Source organism: Kogia breviceps, chromosome 3 (assembly GCF_026419965.1).
Source record: "Kogia breviceps isolate mKogBre1 chromosome 3, mKogBre1 haplotype 1, whole genome shotgun sequence".
Taxonomy (NCBI): domain Eukaryota; kingdom Metazoa; phylum Chordata; class Mammalia; order Artiodactyla; family Physeteridae; genus Kogia; species Kogia breviceps.
Window position 1 is genome coordinate 148,498,438 of NC_081312.1, and position 16,336 is coordinate 148,514,773.

At 45.6% G+C, this 16,336-nt stretch overlaps 1 protein-coding gene across 1 annotated transcript in view; it reads left to right on the forward strand.

Moving 5' to 3' along the window:
* Positions 1-3,525: 3,525 nt before the first annotated feature.
* The window catches only part of MYO5C (myosin VC), a 115,094-nt gene continuing 102,283 nt past the window's right edge, over positions 3,526-16,336 (forward strand). Inside the window, exon 1 of the mRNA XM_067029857.1 lies at positions 3,526-3,698. Coding sequence (XP_066885958.1) covers positions 3,672-3,698 — 27 coding nt within the window. The 5' untranslated portion in view covers positions 3,526-3,671. The remainder of the gene's footprint in view (positions 3,699-16,336) is intronic.

The window sequence follows — 16,336 nt, forward strand, 5'->3', positions numbered from 1 at the left end:
CCCAGTCCCACTTCCTTCAACCTCATGAATATCCACTTTTATATATTTAATGGATGACTTTACAAGTTATCATCCACACTTTGATTTAGACATGCTGATATCCATGGACAACATATAGTATTGCAGTTTTTGTGAGTTTTTAAATATATATGTTCATTGCAGCACTATTTACAATAGACAGGACATGGAAGCAACCTAATTGTCCATAGACAGATGAATGGATAAAGAAGATATGGCACATATATACAATGGAATATTACTCAGTCATAAAAATGAAACGAAATTGAGTTATTTGTAGTGAGGTGGATGGACCTAGAGTCTGTCATACAGAGTGAAGTAAGTCAAGAAGAGAAAAACAAATACTGTATGCTAATGCATATATATGGAATCTAAAAAAAAAATGGCACTGATGAACCTAGTGTCAGGGCAAGAATAAAGATGCAGATGTAGAGAATGGACTTGAGGACACGGGGAGCGGGAGGAAGGAGAAGCTGGGGCGAAGTGAGAGTAGCATTGACATATATACACTACCAAATGTAAAATAGGTAGCTAGTGGGAAGCAACAGCATAGCACAGGGAGATCAGCTCAGTGATTTGTGATGACTTAGAAGGGTGGGATGAGAGGGTGGGAGGCAGGCTCAAGAGGGAGGGGAGGACTTCCCTGGTGGCGCGGTGGTTGGGAGTCCACGTGGGTTCGTGCCCCGGTCCGGGAGGGTCCCACATGCCGCGGAGCGGCTGGCACTGTGAGCCGTGGGCGCTGAGCCTGCGCGTCCGGAGCCTGTGCTCCGCAACGGGAGAGGCCACAACAGTGAGAGGCCCGCGTACCATTAAAAAAAAAAAAAAAAAAAGAGGGAGGGGATATGGGGACATATGTATGCATATGGCTGATTCACTTTGTTGTACAACAGAAACTAGCACAGCATTGTGAAGCAATTATACTCCAGTAAAGATGTATAAAAAATAAAAAATAAAGTAACAAAAAATACATATATATATGACTTGTGCTAGACATCTATTCAGCATTGTTTTTTATATCTCTCAGAGTGGTATAGGTAGATCATGTCCATTCCTACTAGCAGCTGTACGGTTTTACATTGTATGTATATACTATTTTACTTATTCATACCCCTTTTGATGGATATTTAAGTGTTTCCAACTCTTTGATATAGAACTGTGTTGTGATGAACATCTACATAATTATCTCTTTGGGTGACTATGTGAGAATTTTTCTGCCTGAATTTATTTTCAGTAAATATTCTCAAATTGCTCTGTTAAATGGGAGGATCAGTACAGTCTGCCCTCCATATCCACAGCTTCTGCAAACACAGATTCAGCCACCTCAGATCCAAGATATACATTTGATAATTCCAGAAATTTCCAAAAAAGCAAAACTTGAATTTCCATGCTTCAGCAACTATTTACATAGCACTTCCATTGTATTAGGTATTATAAGTAATCTAGAGATGATTTAAAATATACAGAAAGATGTGTGTAGGTTATATGCAAATACCATGCCATTATATCAATATATTAGGGACTTGAGCATCCAAGGAGTTTGGTATCCTTGGGTATCCTGGGACCAATCCTCCCCCGAATACCAAGGGATGACTGTATAGTTCCCACCAGCTGTGTGAGCAAAAACGTTCTTGTTTTCTTACATCCTAGGCAGCATATGATGTTGTCCAACCTAACTATTGTTGCCAATATGGATGTGAAGTGATCTCATTGTTTTCATTTGTATTTCTCTACTAATAAAGTTAACATCTCTTTATATGCTAACCAGCCATTTGAGTATCCCCATGTGAAAATTGCATATTCATTTCCTTTGCCAATTGTCCAATATTTAAAACTGGACTTCCTATCTTTTCTTTAACCAATTTACAGTAGTTTCTTATATACTCTAGACTAATATTCTAGATATTGATCACTTGTTTTTTAAATTGCAAATATATTTCCTAATCTGTTGGCTTTCTTTGCAAATGGTGTTCTTCACTGAATAGAAATCTTTCATTTTGATGACCTCAAATCCATCATTTCTTTCCTCCTATAGTTGTGCTACGTTGTATCTTAACTCATTCTTTCTTAACCCAACATTTAAAAGATATTACTCCTATATTTTATCTAGTAATTTCCTCATTTTACTTTTAAATTTTAATCATGAATCCATCTAGAGATTATTTTTGAATGTTTGCCATGCACTTGCTTTTATTTTTATATTTTTTTCATATAATGGCCCTTCTATTAAATAACCTTTCCCTTCCTCCTCTGGTTCTCCAGGCCACTATATAACGCAGGGTCCTGTTGGTGGACTCCATTCTGTTCCATTATTCATTTATCCATTCCCATGCCGGTGTCACACTGTTTTAATGACCATGGCTTTGTGATCTCCCTTAATACACGGTAGGGCTAATCTCTTTGTTCTTTGTTTTGAGCATTGTCTTAATTATACACGGACTTTTATTATTCCATAAAAAATAAAAAATCACTTTACAATTCTCCAAAAGTCCTGCTAGGATTTTTAAAAAATTTTAAAAATTTATTTTTTGGCTGTGTTGGGTCTTTGTTGCTGTGCGCCGGCTATCTCTAGTTGCGGCAAGCCAGTGCTACTCTTCGTTGCAGTTTGCGGGCTTCTCATAGCGGTGGATTTTCTTTGTTGGGGAGCATGGGCTCTAGGAGCACAGGTTTCAGTAGTTGTGGTACGCAGGCTCAGTAGTTGTGGCTCATGGGCTCTAGAGCGCAGGCTTAGTAGTTGTGGCTCATGGGCTTAGTTGCTCCGCCCCATGTGGGATCTTCCCGGACCAGGGCTCGAACCCATGTCCCCTGCATTGGCAGGCAGATTCCCAACCACTGTGCCACCAGGGAAGTCCTCCTGCTAAGATTTTGATTCCAGTTGTATTAGGCTTATATATTAATTTGGGTACAATTGATACCTGTACAATGTTAAATATTCCCATCCATGAGAATAGCACATTTCCCCATTTATTCGGGCCTTCTTTTATACCCTTGAAGAGAAATTCAAACATTTTCTCCACAAAGGCCAAGTGCATTTTTGTTAGTGGACTCTTTATAGTTTCGTTTATATTTCAAATATCTTATTTTCTAACCGGTTATTACAAAGGAAACTTATTCACTTTTAAATCTGATTTGAATATAGTCACTTGGCTGAACTCTTTAACAAGTTCTAGCGGTTGATTCTCTTGTATTTTCTATGCAAATGGTTATATCCTCCGCTCTTTCCAATAAGCACGTTGAGACCTAAGGGAGCTAAAACTTGGGTCGGGAACGCCTCGGAACACACCTGCTTCCTCCCTCGAGAGCCAGCGAATCCCGTGACCCGCGGGCTCTTGGCTGAGCACTCGGCCCACGCCAGGTGGACCCACTTCGCCGCGGGCACCCGTCCGGAGGAAGGGCGCCGCGCCCGCAGCCCCCTCCCCGCCAATCACAGCGAGGCCTCGCCGCGGGCCGGGAAGGACCAATCCGCGACTTCTCTCCGCCGGGGCCGCCAGCCCTCGGCAAAGTTAGTCGGACTTCTGGGAAACTTCTTCCGCAAGATGGCCCAGCGCTGATTTGTGGGCCCCGCAGCGACGGTTACCTGCCCCGGGGCCACAGAGCCGCCGGCCCAGCCCCCGAGCCTTGCACCTCCGCAGCCCTCGAGCTGTCCTCTCGCACCCATGGCGGTGGCCGAGCTGTACACGCAGGTAGGCAGGGTGGCCCGACCTAAGGGAAGGCGCGCGGGAGGGAAGCGACAGGGCGCTAGTGCTGACTGTACCTGGCGCCCGGGCCACACCTGTGCACCTGGCGCGCTCGCCGCGGGGAGGGGCCGCGGAGACAATGGGGGTCCGGGGAGCGTCGTACCCCCCGCCCCGCCGAGAGCTCGGGTTCCTATCCGTGGGGAAGGCGCCCCCTGGGAACCTGGGTTCCCTCGGGATGGGAAGACCGAGTGCTAGGGGCTGCTTCTCCGCCGGACCCGAGCTTCCCGGTGTCCAGGAGTTGCTGGTCCGTCCTTTCTCCCGCGCCTCTCGGCTCCTCCTCCTGCGCCACAGAGGGAATCAGACTTGCCCACGGAAACTCAGAAACCTCAAACACGGGCGAATAATAGTGTCTATAATCTTTCCCCTTGAACAAGTCGGCACAGAAGCTCGGACCGCAGTGTTCAGGATGCTTTCTAGAATTCCTGGGTCTTCAAAATACCTGCACGTGCACTTAAGTTCATCTGGTGCCTGAAGCTGCGGGTGCTTGGGAGTGTGGCCCAGGCCTTACCCGTAGTAGAAGTTGAGGGCTTCAGGGAATCCAGGGATCCTGACACCGCAGTCGCAGGCTCTTTGCTCACATTTATAAGGTGCTTTACAGCTTATAAAAAAAACCTTTCATGTACACCCCAAGTCCGGGAATCACTCTATAGAGCATTCCTCTGAAACCTCCTCTTCCTGCAAACGAGGGCGCCCCCCTCCTTCTCTGGGAAGGCCAGGATTCCCACATGGTGCCCAGAACCTTCTGAGATGAGCTTGGTTAATAATTTGGATAAAAAGTGTGAAAGTGTTGGAAAAAATCCACTCGAATACCTGTACCCCAGTGGGGGAAATCTGTGGTACCCAGTATTCAGATAGATGAGACTCGAATTCATCCATTTCCCCTGACAAGTGCCCTAGCTTTATATGAAAGAGACACTTTTGCTGTAGATACAAATGACGGCTGTAAATAATTTGTTTCAATGGTTTAAGCAAGTGTTTTTTCTTCTACTTTGTTTAATTAGTTAACAGTACAAATACAAATTAACCAAACAGTATTTCCCCCTCTATTAACTAGAGTTCTAAATGGCAGTGTTAGAATAGTTTTACCAGTGAGAATGTGAGACATCAAATATCCAACAATGCTTCTTAGATCTTCAGCTTACTGGAGCCAAAAAAAAATTCTTGAAAAAAAACTATTCTTGGAAGATACTTTGGAGGTCGAAGGAAAATGCTGATTAATCCTTTCTAAGTAACAATTTTTCCTGAAGCAAAAATACACAGGTGTGAATACCCCTATCATCAAGTGACTCATGCCACAATATTTATTAAATACCAACTAGGTACCAGGCACAATGTAGGAAAACTAATATGGAAGAGTTTTCTAGAGGTGAGCTTGGATGGACAAAGACTGTGAGAATCGCAGAGCCAGAAGAAGCCTTGATGGCCATCTCTACCCACTTTGTGTCCAAGTAAGCAGCTGTGTCCAGGCACCTCCCTTCCCAGTGGCCAGTCAGCCTCCACTTTGTCAGTTCCAGAGGTGGGAAGCTCCCCCATTTGTGTAGCTGCCTGTTTAGGTTTTAGAGAACTTCTTTGTTAAAGAGTTCTTCCTTAAACTGACACAGAAATCTTAAGCTCTCTCCCTTGCTTCCCTACCACTCCGTCCCGTGCTCCCAAGTCTGCAGATCTAGCCAGTTAGTCTCCGTCAAAGTTTGTGACGGGGGAACCTTGGCCACAGTGAACCCGCAGGAGTGCTCTGTTTCCCTGCAGTCTTAGCCACATAATGTTTTAAAACAACCTGAAACCCATTGCTGCACTCAGAGGCAAGTAGTCACCCTGTAGCAGGGTGATGGGTGGGCTGTCCATTCAGGGATCCCTGTGTGGCAGCCAGTTCCTGTGTGACATCCAGACCCACCCTATGATCTGCCCGCTGCCCCACTCACCCACTTTACACTGCTGTTACCTGCCTGGCCCCTGACTAATTTCCCTTCCTGCATTGAAGATAGGCATATTATCTCCCATAAAACATTTGTTTAGCACTTTTTGTATATAAAACATTATGCTTGGGGAAGTTTAGAAAAACAAAATTTAAATGAATAGTCTTGCCTCAGGGAGTTTTCTGATTAGTGAGAAATGAGAAATGTCAAGTAATTCAGTCTGCTGAGGCCTGGAAGGCATGGAGGAGCCTGCTGGGGGATGGGGCTTAGCAGAGGAGAGTCATGGCAGCCAAAGAGTTAGGTCAGGGCTTTATATTCCATTGAAGGTTTTGAATGGGGATGACAGGATCCAGGGTGGTGTAAGTCAGATATGCCAGCAGTGACCATGAGACTCTGCCCATGGGAGAGAGGTTGGAGCCAGGTAGCTGAATCCTCAGGTCATCCTAAGTGCACGGGAAAAAAATTAGGGCTGCAGTGTTAGATGTGGAGGATGGAAGGAGCGCTCAAGAGAGCATGGAGAGGTAGGTGAGAATGGGAGACGGCACTGGGGCGTGTGAGGGAGAGGGATGAGGTTAGAGTCTGAAAGATCAAAGCAGGCTGGTGCTGTTGATGCAGGGACTTCAGGAGGAGAAGACGTTAGGGGAGTCATAAGGCAAGGTTTGTACCTGCGGGGCTTGATGTGGTGAAGGGGCTTCCAAGGGAGAGTGCCCTGAGTGGTTGGAGGTTGGTATAGAAGATGGGCCAGGAGTTTTCCCCAGAGGTGGTAGTTGAAGCCCAGGCATGAGGGCCTCATTAAGGGAGAGAAGAGGGCCAAGACAGGGCACTGGGGATGCATCTGTTCAGGGAGGAAAGGAGGCAGAGGGGCTGCAGATGGAGCCGTCACAGGGAGGGGGACACGGGAGGTCTGGCACGGGAACCACAGGAAGAGAGGTTCTGAGAAAGGGGACACTCGGGAGGAAGTATGTTGAGAGTAGTTGCTGCCAGTTGAAGTGTAAAACGACCCACCCCTTTTCAAAAGCTCTTTGGCAACGTGCCTTAGAACCGTTCAGAGCATTTGCTGCTATTCAGCAGTTCCACTGTTAGAAATCTCTCTGAGAAAAACCGGTCCGGCCATCCTCTAATTGAGCCCCTCTGGAGGCCCCTGTCACGTTCAGACTCACTGACCAGCCCACAAGGCCCCGCCTCTGCATCTTCCCCCACTGCCTGCCAGCTCCTACCTTGGCTCACCCTCTGCCCAACTTCTTGCCATCCTGCAGTGTCACCACTCTATGTCTGTTCTGCTCACCGGTGCCTGCACCTTTCAAATTCAATTTGAGCAGTGCCTCTCCTTCTTTCCTATTTTTAAAATCAAAGTATAGTTGATTTACAATATTGTATTAGTTTCAGGTATACAGCAAAGTTATTCATATTATTTTCCATGATAGGTTAATACAAGATATTGAATACAGTTCCCTGTGTTATACAGTAAATCCTTTTTGCTTGTCTATCTTAGGTATAGTAGTTTGTATCTGTTAATCCCATACTCTTAATTTATCTCTCCCTCCCGGCTCCTTTTCCACTTTGTAACCATGTTTGTTTACTATGTGAGTCTATTTCTGTTTTGTATATAGATTCATTTGTATTATTTTTTATATTCTACATATAAATGATATATAATATTTGTCTTTCTCTGACTTACTATGATATTCTCTAGGTCCATCCATGTTGCTGCAAATGGCAATATTTCATTCTTTTTTACTGCTGAGTAATATAGTTATATATTTATATATACACAGTCCATTTTGTGTGATATATATATATATCACATCTTAAACAAGTCGTTTGTTGTTGGGCACTTTCCATGCCTTGGCTATTGTAAATAGTGCTGCTATGAACATTGGGGTACCTGTATCTTTTCGAATTAGAGTTTTCATCTTTTCTGGATATATGCCCAGGAGTGGGATTGCTGGATCATATGGTATAAGGAACCTCCATACTGTTTTCAATAGTGGCTGCGTCAATTTACATTCCCACCAACAGTGTAGGAAGGTTTTTTTCTCCACACCCTCTCCGGCACTTATTAACTGTGGACTATTTTTTTTAAATAAATAAATGTGTTTATTTATTTATTTTTGGCTGCATTGGGTCTTTGTTGCTGCAAGCGGTCTTTCTCTAGTTGCGGCGAGAGGGGGCTACTCTTCATTGTGGTGCGTGGGCTTCTTACTGCGTTGGCTTCTCGTTGCGGAGCACGAGCTCTAGGCGTGTGGGCTTCAGTAGTTGTGGCGCACAGCCTTAGTCGCTCCGCGGCATGTGGAATCTTCCCGGATCAGGGCTCGAACCTGTGTCCCCTGCATTGGCAGGTGGATTCTTAAACACTGCGCCACCAGGGAAGTCCCAGTTGTAGACTTTTAGATGACAGCCATTCTGGTCAGTATGAGGTGATACCTCGTTATGCTTTTGATTTGCATTTCTCTAATAATTAATTAATAATTATTAATTAATTGCTAGTAATTAGCAATGTCGAGAATCTTTTCGTGTGCCCATTGGCCATCGATGTGTCTTCTTTGGAGAAATGTCTATTGAGGTCTTCTGCCCATTTTTTGATTGGGCTGTTTGTTTTATATTGAGTTGTATGAGCTGTTTGTGTATTGTGGATATTAACCCCTTGTCAGTCATATTGTTGACCAGTGCCTCTTCTGAGAAATCTTTGCAGCCAGCCCCTCCATCCAGGCACTTTTCATGATGACTTGTAATAGCTCCTTAACTCTGTCTCCCTTATTGACCAAGGGTTTCTAGAGAACAGGGAGCAGTAGGGACTCAGTAAATGTTTGATGTGTGCATGCATGAGTGAATGAATTTTTTTGCTTTCAGAAAGAGCTATGGTCATGACGATGATGATGTTGATGATAGTTACTTTTATCTTATAGTCACTGAGTACTTCTTATGTGCCAGATGCTATCCTCAGAACTCTGTGAACTTTATCCTCAGAACGTCTTGCATTTAATCTGAATAAACAATGCCATGTGTTAGTCATTGCTATCCCATTTTTACAAATGGCTCAGGTTAAGTAAGTTGCCTAAGGTTACACAGAAGTGATGAAGCTAGGATTAAAAACCTATCTTCTTAATACCTCCTACTCTCACCACTTTATTCAACGACCTTATCATCTTCCTTCTCTTCAAGGAATCTGACCTTTCCCCCAATACACAGAGGATTTTTGGAAAGTCCATTCATTTCATAGCTGCCTCCTCCAACATCTGGTTATTTATCAGATTATTCCTTCTAATAACTAAAATGGAAGCAACCCCAACGTCCAGGAAGAGGGCTAGAGTTACGTGAATTATAGATAAAAGAATAGAATAGTATGAAGCCATTAAAAATGCTACTGTGAAGAGTTCATAACAACATGGGAAAATGTTTGTTACGTGGAAAATGACGGTACAAAAATGCATCTGCTCTGTGATCATAAACATATAAAATATGCAAAGAAGACCATGTGTATCAATAACAATTCAGCAGTCAGTTCTATAGCTGCAGAGAAGTCAAGGAGGATGAAGGGTCATTGGATTTGGCCACCAGGAGGTCCTTGGCATTGCTTCTCTTTTAGTAGAACTGTGAGGGAGAGAGGGGACACCTGGGCATGGTCACAGGCTGAAGGGATGGAACTGGTGGAGGACTGGAATCTGAAGATGTAAGAAAGGCACCAGGCATGGAATAACTTCAGAAGGTAATGGTGGACCTGAGGCTGGGTGGCAGGAGTTGGAAGACATGGAGCTCTTTAGAATGAGCTGTGGGCAGGACTGAGAGCTTGAAGAGAGTGACGATACCATCAACTTTTTCTCTTACAGCAACATTCCAGACCCTTCACCATCAAGGCCACCATCCTCTGGGTGGATTTCAATTCCTTGATGCCCATCTTTGTGGCACCATTCTCTAGATCTGGTCTGCTCAGCCACAGTACCGTGGAACTCGTGGGGCTGCAGCCTCCTGTGAGCTGCCTTCAGTGCAGGCGAGCATTAAGTCAGTGTTTTGTTTGTTTTAAGCAGAGCTGCTACATGCTGCCCCTTGAATGCACATGCATGGTGGCTGGGGTTAAGTCTTGGTTCTGCTAACTGGATGACATTGAGCAAGTTACTTAATTTCTCTTGAGTTTCCACACCTGTAGAATGGATTTAAGTCTTACCAGTCATTGTAAGGATTAAATTACCTGTGTAAAATCCTTAGCACAATATCTGACACATAATGCTTAATAAAAGTTAGTTGTTTTTTATATTGATGCTGTTGTAATACAGTTAATTTTTGGTACCTGACTATTGGACTTTACATTTATTCCTATTAAATTTTCCGTCTTGTTGTTTAGTGTTTAATGTCCTGCAGCTTGTCCAAACCTTTTTGAAGCTTTTTAAAAACCTTTCTGTATCTTGATCATCTTTAGCTAATCATTTTATCTGCATATTTGATACACATGTGTTCTGGTTTTTTATCTAAGATATTGGTGAAAGTTATGAATGGAGGATGAGGCTGTATAGCATGCCTCTAAAGACCTTTCTAATTAACCAGAACTCAGGTTTTAGCCACAGATTTACAGATCATATTATCCTTCACCCATCTCTTTCTCTTCCTTGTGCTTGAGGAACTCACAAGACATCTTCACAGAAATTCTGCGGAAACTCAGATATGCAAGGTCAAGAGAAATGCAGTCCAGGGCCTCTGTCTAAAATAAGGTCAGGGCTTCCCTGGTGGCACAGTGGTTGAGAGTCCACCTGCCGACGCAGGGGATGCGGGTTTGTGCCCCGGTCTGGGAAGATCCCACATGCCGCGGAGTGGCTGGGCCCGTGAGCCATGGCCACTGAGCCTGCGCGTCCGGAGCCTGCGCTCTGCAACGCGAGAGGCCACAACAGTGAGAGGCCCGCGTAACGCAAAAAAAAAAAAATTAAAATAAAAAAATAAAATAAGGTCAAAGCTCAGTTTAATAACTTTCCATTTAGCTATTCTAAGCAGCTTTTAGATTTCTATATGTCATTAACCACCCTGGAAAATTAGATTTTTCTATTGTATTATATATGGATAGTTCAAAAGAGTGAAAAAGGGACATAAAGACTAAAATACCAAGTTTATTGGTGCAAACTACTTGGAATTTCAGTAGATGTTTTTATGGAGTGCTAGCAATGGGGAAATCATTGTGTTGAGTTCCAGGGCACAAAGACAAGGCTCTTGAAGCTCACATGCCAGTGGGGGAGATGGGAAGCTACCTGAAACCTGGGGAGGGAGCAGAGAGCGCTAAAGAGGAAGCCTCCAGTCCTGCCTGGGGTGGAGGGTGGTGGGGAAAGGACCGCAGGTGGGACTCTTGAGCTGACTCTTGACTGCTCAGAGCAGTTTGCTCACAGACGGGGAGAGGAGGGATGGCACTGGGGGTGGAAGGAACAGAAGTGCATAGCAGAGAGCCAGGAAGAGCTTGGTATGTTCTAGAAACTGCTGGTGGTTTGGGTGGCAGCAGGCAGAGGATGGATTGAAAAGAAGGTGAGGCCTGAGTAGGAAAACTGGCTAGGGCTGTGGTTCCCAGGCCTGGATGTTCATCAGAATCCGTCAGGGGGAACTTTCATCTTGCTGGGCCCCGCGCACGGAAATTCTGATTCAGGTGTGGGTAAAGGAATCTGTCTGTCCACAGAAACCGGTACTCAGCCTGGTTGAGGAAGCATTCAGCAGGTTGTGGTACCCGTCAAGAGAAGATGGGTGGGAGCAGCATCGGGGGAGCTGATTGATGGCCATGGCATTGGGGGTGGATGGGGCAGACAGGTGAGACCTGGTTAAGACATAGGTGTCCTAGCACCTGATAACCATTTGATTGTTGGGGGCTAAGGGCAGGAGGGAGAGGGTGTCCGGCGCAGTCCCGGGTTTCTGATTTGGCGGGCAAGAGAACCGAGGAGGAAGATCGTGTGGGGGGCAAGCATAATGATCACTCACGCTTGGGATTTGTGAGTGTCAGAGGACATTTAGGGGCTGACGTTTGGGAGACAGTTGGAAATGTGATCTAGACCCACTGAGAGACCTGGGTTGGAGGCCTCAGTGGTGCACAGGTGCCAGGGCAGTGGTGGAGGCTGTGGGAATGGGTGAAACTCTCCAGAAACAGCCTGTCATGAGGAGAGGCCGAGAGCGATCTTGGGAGACATGGGAGGAGGCTGAGGAGCTGGGAAGGCCTGGAGGAACGAGCGAAGAGGAGAAGAGAGGGAGCATGGTGTCGCTGCTCTGGCCTGGCTGACCGAGAACGTGGACACCCCCTTCCAGTCCAGAGAGTGGCTAGGAGAAAACCCCTGTCATCCCATACGCCATGTAACGTCTCCAAGCCGTTTCTGTGGCTGATGCCGGTAGACCCCTCAAATAGGCGGGAGACATGAGAAGATGCCACTCTCGTCGCATCTGAGCATGTGGGGTGGGCGGATTTGGCCTGTTCCTGAGGATGTGTCCCTTCCTCCTGAAGCCTTTGCCTCCTTCCGGAGCCTCCCCGGATGTGGATGCACCATGATCTCCCTCCACAGGGGAAGAGTCCCAGGACAGGCATGGGCGGCAGGCCTCGCTGCTCTCCTGGCCCTGCTGCAGGCAGCCCCCGGAGGGCTTGGCAAGCAACCTGAGTCAGGAGGCTCCTGCGCCACGGGAAGGAGCCACCCTGGGGAGGTCCTATGAGAGCTGGTCATGTTCGTCCAGACACTGCAGTTATCTCTCTCTCCGGTTTGAAGCATTGCCTTGTGGGCTGAGGAATGTGAGGCAGAAGGGCGGGACCGAATGGGTGTAACTGAGGTGGAACCAGGTAAACTTGGGCATGTTTACTAACCAGGCTGGGTCTCAGCTGCGGGGGCCCTAAACAGCTGACGGCCTTGCCGACAGAGGCATCAGGCCTGGCGGGGTGTGCGCAGCCTGGGGAATCCGGGGCTGAGGAAGCCATTTGTGTTCACGCCAGAAGAGAAGCAGACTCTTGGTTCCATACGTCTTAATGCATTTAAGGCTACTTTCAGCTGAAACAGACCAGCCTGTGCACTCTCAAGTAGATGGCTGCACTTGAGAGTTCAGGATCATTTTCAGAGCCAGACTCATTTAATTAACAAGTAGTTCAAAGAAGGAGTCCCAAGCTCTGGCTCCGTGGAGTCCTGGCCTTTGAGATTCCCTGTGTGGCATTTAGTGAGTTATTGACCTCTCTGGGCTTGAGTTTGGGGATCAGGAAAACAGAGGCCTTGGGTTAGCTTAGTGACTTGCATCACTTCTCGGAGCCTCAGGTTTCCATGGAAGGGCCTGAGGGACCTCAGCTGCAGAACATGGTGGGCTACCACCATTTCATTTGAAGCAAGCTTTGAAAAGAACTTTGACAGCTTGGAGTAGACAATCTCCTGGGACCCTTTCAGCTATAAAATTCTGTACTGGCCAATTCTTGATAAATGGGATAGTCCCAATTATCATAAAAATATTATCCTATAAAAAAGTATTAATGATTTCAGCTTTATGAGGTTCGCAATAAATGCTTTCAAGAGCAGACCTGACATGGAAAATAGTAATCCATGGCAACAAGTATGTGTGGAGTGTGGGTGTGTGTGTCTGTGTGCTTGTGAGGCTTCTTTCCACCTATTTGCCTGGGCACGTGTCTCTGGGTGTGTGTCATTGCCCGCCAGGTCATTCTTCCATTTTCTCTGTCTTTCCCTTTCCCTTCCTCTCTCTCTCACAAGTATCACTCATCCCGTGCCACACTTCAGCAAACTTCTGCTCTTAGCTAGCTGTCAAGAATTAAAGCAAACCCAAATAACTTAGGGAGTCATGATTGATATTCAACCAATGATATACATATATTTTTTGTTTGATAAGTGAGGCAGCTTACATTAACTAGTGGTTTAATAAATGTGCTCCTCAACCAACTTTGTCCTAGTCTAGTCCTGGCACCCCAAACTTTGTTTTATACTTATTCTTTATTTCCTTCAACAGCTTATTATGAAAATTTAAAGTATACAAAAAAGTTGAAAAAATTTTACGGTGAGTATCTGTCCCACCACCTAGATTCTAGTATGAATATTTTACCATATTTGTTATATCACATGTCTATCCATCTTTTTATACTTCAGTCCTCAGCCCATCTTATTTTTTGAAGCGTTTTAGGGTAATTGCATACATCAATACATGTCCTCCTAAATATTAGTATGCGTATTGTTAAGAGTTCCATAGTTATTGAGTTCTTTTTGTAAAATTTCCAGACAGTGAAAGGTACAAATCTTAAGTGTGCGTTCTCTGAGGTTTGAAAAAGGGCTTAACACCTATGTAACCCAGACCCCTTCAAGGTTTAGAATGTTGCCATTGCCCCACAAGATTCCCTCCCCAGACCCACCTACCCCCAGAGGCAAATACTGTCCTGATTCTTTTCCCCACATTCTATTTGTTTTACCTGTTCTAGTACTTCATTTAAAGGAGTCATACAGAATGTACCCGTTTGTGTACAGCTTCTTTAACTCAGCCTAATAGTTTGGAGATTCATTCATGTTCTTGCTTGTATCAGTAGTTGATTCTTTTTATTGGTAAGTAGTATTCCATTGTATGAGTATACCACAGTTTTATGTTTTTTAAATTTACTCTCATGTTAGTGGACATAGAGTCTGTTTCTAGTTTTTAGCCGTTATGAAGAAAGTTACTATGAACGTTCATGTACAAGTCTTTTTGTGAACATACATTTTGATATTTGCCTTTAAAGATGGCATATTCTGATTATAAAAGTAAAATATGCAGGGCTTCCCTGGTGGCGCAGTGGTTAAGAATCCGCCTGCCGATGCAGGGCACACGGGTTCGTGCCCCGGTCCGGGAAGATCCCACATGCCGCGGAGCGGCTGGGCCCGTGAGCCATGGCCGCTGAGCCTGCGCGTCCGGAGCCTGTGCTCCGCAACGGGAGAGGACGCGACAGTGAGAGGCCCGCGTACCGCAAAAAAAAAAAAAAAAAAAAAAAAAAGTAAAATATGCAAAATATGCAAATTATAGAAAGTACATAAAACTATAAAGAAGGAAAGTAAAATGTCATAATTATTGCCCAGAATTTTTTTGTAACTGAAAACTCCTGAAGGTGCAATCTCTCAACCCAAGGGAAGACTTCCTCACAGTGGAAAGGCCCCAGCAGTCCACAAGCCACCTGTTCAGCTGGCTCATATCCAGGTCGTCATTTGGTCATGATGTTTGCCCTCTCAGCTGTTAGGAAGCAGAGATTCACAAAGGGCAGTGTCTTGTTTGTGACTATCTCCAGAGTCAAGGATGATGCCTGGTGCCAATTCAGTGCCCAGGAACTGTACTCAGAAGGATGGCAGGCACTTAGGCGAAGTGCAGCATTCTTGGGCTTCCCTGGTAGCACAGTGGTTAAGAATCCGCCTGCCAATGCAGGGGACACGGGTTCAAGCCCTGGGCCGGGAAGATCCCACATGCTGTGGAGCAACTAAGCCTGTGCACCACGACAAGAGAAGCCACTGCAATGAGAAGCCTGCACGCTGCAATGAAGAGTAGCCCCTGCTCGCTGCAGCTAGAGAAAGCCCGTACAAAGACCCAACGCAGCCTAAATTAAATGAATGAATGAAAGAATGAATGAATGAATGCAGCATTCTCTCCTAAAGGCACAAACATTCCTGTTACAAGAGCTTACACACTTGACAGTTACCTTCAGAAGGTCTGTTTGTCCCATTGAGGGTCAATGCCAGAGGACCAATATTCCTTTGGCCTGTGAATGTAAGGAGATGGAAAGGAGATGCCACTGTAGGCACCAGCGTGGACTGGGTGCTCATCTCAGCTCTGCTCTTGGAGAACTTGGAGTCCCTGAGGCCGGTTTTCTCTGGGAAATGAGGGTTAGACGCTGCACGGCTTCTTAGGCTTCATCTAGATCTGGGATCCCGAGCTATTGAGCCTTTGGATTCAGGAGCTTTCTTGGGTGCTACTTCATGTCTCCATGTGAGTGCTTCCCAATTCTTGCTCCTTTTGGCCTGGTTATGTCCCAGGACATCAGAGTATCCTGTAGGGGTGCCCCCATTGATAGAAACCACCGATATGTGAGCAGAGAGATGCAAATATACACATAATGCACATGCAGCTCCAGGTTAGAGATTGGCTGAGTTAGTAGGAAGACCATGATGACTAAGAGGAGATGCCTTTCTTTCTTGGTAATCCAGCACTGTGCCAGACGCATATGTAAGAGATGCCCAGGTGGGTTTTTTTAAAAAAACTTTTAGGTTTATTTTATTTTACTTATTTATTTATTGGCTGCGTTGGGTCTTTGTCGCTGTGCATGGGCTTTCTCTAGTTGCAGCGAGCAGGGGCTACTCTTCGTTGCAGTGCAACAAAGACTCTCCCTGAGTCTGGCTGTGGCGCATGGGCTTAGTTGCTCCTTAGCATGTGGGATCTTCCCAGACCAGAGCTCGAACCCACGTCCCCTGCATTGGCAGGTGGATTCTTAAACACTGCGTCACCAGGAAAGTCCCAGGAGGTGCCCAGGTGTTGGATGGATGGATGGATGGATGGATGGATGAACGAAAGAGTGAATGAACAAACAAACAAATAGATGACCACAGGAGAATATGAAATGTGGGGTCTGGGTGAAAGCAAGAGTAGTCAGTGCATGATGCTGACAGCATGCATGCAGGAGAGAGAAGAATGACTCATGGGGCCCTGTGACAGCTGCAGTATAGAGAC